At 46.8% G+C, this 5,000-nt stretch overlaps 1 protein-coding gene across 2 annotated transcripts in view; it reads right to left on the bottom strand.

Moving 5' to 3' along the window:
* The window catches only part of sorcs1 (sortilin-related VPS10 domain containing receptor 1), a 161,066-nt gene that overhangs the window by 13,962 nt on the left and 142,104 nt on the right, over window positions 1-5,000 (bottom strand). For both annotated transcript variants that reach the window (XM_076289957.1, XM_076289958.1), the window contains exons 17-20: window positions 4,226-4,339; window positions 3,289-3,460; window positions 2,296-2,482; window positions 1,262-1,395 (exon numbers count right to left, since the gene is read on the bottom strand). In XM_076289957.1, coding sequence (XP_076146072.1) covers window positions 1,262-1,395; window positions 2,296-2,482; window positions 3,289-3,460; window positions 4,226-4,339 — 607 coding nt within the window. The remainder of the gene's footprint in view (window positions 1-1,261; window positions 1,396-2,295; window positions 2,483-3,288; window positions 3,461-4,225; window positions 4,340-5,000) is intronic.

Raw genomic sequence — 5,000 nt, 5'->3', positions numbered from 1 at the left:
TGACTGCACAGTTAGACAGACTACACTACAGTATAGACAGGAACAGTCTCAACTTGTTCTTTGCTTAGCATTTCTCTAGAGAGCTTGTTGACGTTTATGGCTTCGGATGTGTTACAGTCAGCACACGTATATGCATTGTATGACCATGGTTTATTTAGTGATATTGAATATAATATGTCTCAATTTACTCTCTTTTTTGCTCTCCCCCTCTCTCTCTCTCTCTCTCTCTCTCTCTCTCCCCCTCTCTCTCCCTCTCTCTCTCTCTCTCTCTCTCTCTCTCTCTCTCTCTCTCTCTCTCTCTCTGCTGTATTTGATGCTGAAAGTGCAAGACTTGCTAGCAGGGGGCCTTTGCAATGCCAATGCCAAGTGAAGGTAATTGCTTTAGAACTACACCTTGTCCAAATCTCTCTCTCTCTCTCTCTCTCTCTCTCTCTCTCTCTCTCTCGTTATCTTTAGAATGTGACTCTTTGGTATGAGTCAGTGTGTGAGTGTGTGTGTGTGTGCGTGTGCTCCTCAGGTTCACAAACTCAACAAGCCTGTGTAGGTCTATCTATGACAAACCGTAGTTAAACCTAGTTCATCGGCTTAAAGGAGAAATCGGCGAGTTTTCACATAGAGCTCCATTTCTCGAGGTCACCGAGTACTGTCAGTATACGGAAATAATGTCAGTTTTACCCAGATTTAGTTGCTAGGTAAACGCAGCCAGGCAGCTACAGCGCTACACTCTGGGGGCATGAACATGGGAGCTCACAAACATGCTCCCAGAGTGTAGCGCTGTAGCCTCGAGAAACGGAGATCTATGTGAAAACTTGCCGGATTTCTCCATTAAGGTGTGGTGGTGGGATTCTGAGGGGACTAGATCATGATCCGGTCATTAATGTTGTGGGCTTGGTGGAGGACCGGTAGTGTTGCCACCTGACAATCCGTCGGCCTGGGTTCGGGAATCATTGCGAGCCCATATCGTTTTGCGTGTGACTGTCATGTTGTCATATTTGACAGAATATGCTATCCGTCCTGACATGTTTATCACAGTTATGTGTCTGTTGACTAGAAGCGTTAGAGGCCAGTGGACGTGTGTGTGTGTGTGTGTGTGTGTGTGTGTGTGTGTGTGTGTGTGTGTGTGTGAGTGTGTGTGTGTGTGTGTGTGTGTGAATGTGTATGTGTGTGTGTGTGTATGTGAGTGTGTGTGTTTGTGTGTGTGTGTGTGTGTGCATGTGTGTGAATGTGTATATGTGTGTGTGTGTGTGTGCGCACTGCTCACCTCACTGTTGTTGCCGAGCCACCAGATGTAGGTGACGGTGCCCACCTGGCTGGGCCAGAGGACGGCCGTCAGGTTCACCTCTTTGTTCTTGACGGCCACGAAGGGGGCGGCCAGGTGGATGTGCTCCAGCAGACCTGCGCAGGGGTGGAGGAGGGTGGAGGAGGAGGAGGGTGGTGGAGGAGATGGGGCATCCGCACCAGCAGGTGGGGTGGTGGTGGGGAGGTGGAGGGGGAAGAAATAAACAACAATAAGCAAACTAATGAGCCCAAAGAAAAAAAAGAAAAAAAAAAAAGTTAGAAAGTGACATACACACACACCCCTGAGGGCTAGTCACGTGAGAGAGAAAACCAAGAGAGAGAGAGATAGAGAGAGAGAGAGAGAGAGAGAGATGAAAAGCAACACTGTGGGAATTTAAAAAAGAGATAGCGGGAGAGAGAAAGAAAGTGAAAGAGAGAAAGAAAGAGAGAGAGCGAGAGATAAAAAAGCGGCATGCTCCACTCTGGGAGTGCGCCATCTGTGTGTTATTTTTCATGGCTGGCGTGTGGGAGCCGCTCTGGCCCCATTTACCTCTCTGGCATGGCAGGATTGACAGATTGGAAGGCTTCAAGCTCCCTAATCAATAACTCACTGCTATTGCATCTGCCACTGTTGAGAACCCTGGGGATAGGGATGCTCAGCTCGGTGTGTGTGTGTGTGTGTAGGGGGGTTGTGTTTGTGAGGACTCATATGTCACCTGAAGACACAGCACAACTGTCCCTGACCACAGATTGTTCCGAGCTTCATGAGTTTTTTTTTTTTTTTGCGTGTGACTGCGGGGGTGTGTGTGCATGCATAACCATGTATTTGCAAAGCATAAAAATGCCAGCACCACAGTCTCTGATCAAAGATTCCATGCTCTCTCCCCCATCCAATTAAAGCCCACAGTAACTGTATGTGCAGACAGCACACACATCTTGATGCACACACACACACACACACACACACACACACACACACACACGCACACATGCTTGTTAGAGGTCGTAATGACTCACAGGTCACGTGGAGGTAGAGCACCACCGTCTCGGCGCCCAGGTCGTTGCGGGCGGTGGCCGCCACGCGGTAGATGCCCACGCTCCGGTACACGTGCTTGATGCCGTCCTCCACCGTGCTGATGTTGGAGTAGGTGATGGTGTTGCCGTTGCCAAAGTCCAGCATGATGGTGGTGCGGGAACCAGAGCCCTGCGGCATAGAGAGAAGGAAGGAGGGAAGAAATAGGGAAGAAGGGAAGGAAGAAGGGAAGAAGGGAGGAAAGAAATAGAGAAGGGAAGGAAGAAGGGAAGGAAGAAGGGAAGAAATAGAGAAGAAGGGAAGGAAGGAGGAAAGAAATAGGGAAGGAATGAAGAAGGGGAAAAGGAGTTAAGGAGGGAAGGAGGGAAAAAGGAGGGAAGGAGTTAAGAAGGGAAAAAGGAGGGAAGATGAGAAGAAGGGAAGAAGGGAAGAAGGGAAAAAGGAGGGAAGATGAGAAGAAGGGAAAAAGGAGTGGAGGGAAGGAGGGAAGGAGGGAAGAAGGGAAAAAGGAGGGAAGGAATAAGGAATGAGTTAAGAAGGGAAGGAGAGGAGAAGGAGGGAATAGGGTAGGAAGAAAGAAGGGAAGGGGTAAAAAGAGGGGTGGAGGGGGGAGAGACAGTGTGTCAGCGTGCCATTTCACAGGTGCGTGACATTTGCTCGTGCCTGAGGTAAATGTCATGGTGGTGACGACGCATGCATGCCGAAGGATGGATCCCGATGGCAAACGGCTGCAATGAGATCGCTATCTATGGAGGGACTAGAACTCTATGGAGCCAATGGAGTGAGACTGTGATGCCAATCAAAAACGGGAGGGTGTTTCATTTAAATGATGGTAAATGAAACACCCTCCCGTTTTTCTCAACACTGGATCATTAGCATTAGCATTAGTTTGATTGGCATCACACTTCTCACTCCATTGGCTCCATAGTATATTGGAACCCTAATACCAAAATGCTCTTGGTAGTAGTGTCACCCACCTCTTCCAGGAACACCAGAAAGGTGACGTTGCTGTTGACGGTGGCAGTGAGGGAGCCATCACTGGTGACCAGGTGGAGCCCCCTAGGGGTCTTGCGGGGGCATGGCTGCCTGCGAGCTGTGTAGAGGTCCACCACACCACCCGTGCAGTTATTGGACACAACCTTCCTGTAACTGAAGTACAGATACATGAACACATGGAGAGTTGACAACTCAGGTGAAAACTTTATCTGTCATGATTCATCTGTCTCCAGGTATTAGCATAACATCAGACACCCATCTTTTGCTTTTCATTAGTCATATTTGGGGTATAGCGAAGAATCATTCATCTATCCATCCATCTATCTATCTATCTATCTATCTATATATCTATCTATCTGTCTATCTATCTATCCATCTATCTATCTATCTATCTATCTATCTATCTATCTATCTATTTATTTATCCATCCATCCATCCATCCATCTATCCATCCCCTCACTACTCCCTGAGCACCACTGTAGCAAGGCAGCTCACTGTGTGGTCACTGTGTGCTCTGTGTGTTTCACTAATTCATGGATGGGATAAATGCAGAGACCAAATTCCTTGTATACGCAAGTATACTTGGCCTATAAACCTGATTTACGATTTACATCTATCTATCTATCTATCTATCTATCTATCTATCTATCTATCTATCTCATTCATCTTTCCATCCATTCATCTAACTATACTGTAGCTATTTGCATATCCACCCATCAGTATCTATCTATCTATCTATCTATCTATCTATCTATCTATCTATCTATCATCTATCCATCTATCTATCTATCTATACGTCCATATGTCCATCCATTCATCCTCACAGCAGAGACTAAGGTCAGAGGTTTGAGTACGGTCCTGTGGTCTCTGTCTCTGTCTCTCTCTCTCTCTCTCAGTGTCTCTGTGTGACCTACTCACCCCGTGCTGTTGAGGAAGCTGCTCGCCGTTGTGCAGCTCCTCGACATGGACGACGGCAGGAACCAAAAGGCAGAGGAGCACTTCCCGTCACTTCGCCTCTCGTAGCCATAATCGCTTTAAAAAAAAAAAAAAAAAAAAGAATGAAAATGAAAAAGAAAGCAAAAATAAAACAAATCAGCTTGAGCGAGAACAAAGTGTCGAGGCATATCATTGGATTCCTGTTTGTCGGGGGTAGTCTCTCATTACGAACTTCAAACGCGGAGTGCCAAGGAGTCCTTGACCCTCATTTTCCAACCCTCTACTTCTCGCCACGCTGGGTGTAAGTCAAATAAATAAATAAAAACGAGGAACGGGAGAGAAAAAAACCCCCATCAAAGTCCTTGTCTGCTTTAAACAAGACACCCTCCTCCGGAGCAATGCTAAGCGCTCTGTGGCACCGCGAAAGGAGATCAAACAGCCAAGATCAGCTCCTGCAGTTGTTTGTCCTCTAATTAACAAAGAAAAACCCCAGAAAAAACCCTGTGATTGCATTGATGGGAACAAATTGATGCAATTAGCACTACATGCAACACCAGACACAGCGTCCCGACGATGCTTAATGGGAGCTGTTAAAGGTAGAGCGTTATCGGTCACGTCACACACCATCCACCCTCTGGCACGTCTCTAATGGGAACTTTTGGAGGAGATGTGGGAATTGACAAAAAAAAAAAAAAATTTAAAAAAAATAAAGCAACATCACAGGGAATCGTTTCTAGGATGTAACCTAGAGAGAGTG

The sequence above is a fragment of the Alosa pseudoharengus genome, unplaced genomic scaffold (genome assembly GCF_046254945.1).
Source record: "Alosa pseudoharengus isolate Yale_2024_CS ecotype anadromous, Long Island Sound unplaced genomic scaffold, YU_APseudo_1.1 YU_APseudo_1.1_scf_1, whole genome shotgun sequence".
Lineage (NCBI taxonomy): Eukaryota > Metazoa > Chordata > Actinopteri > Clupeiformes > Clupeidae > Alosa > Alosa pseudoharengus.
This window is presented reverse-complemented; position numbering and strand designations above follow the sequence as displayed.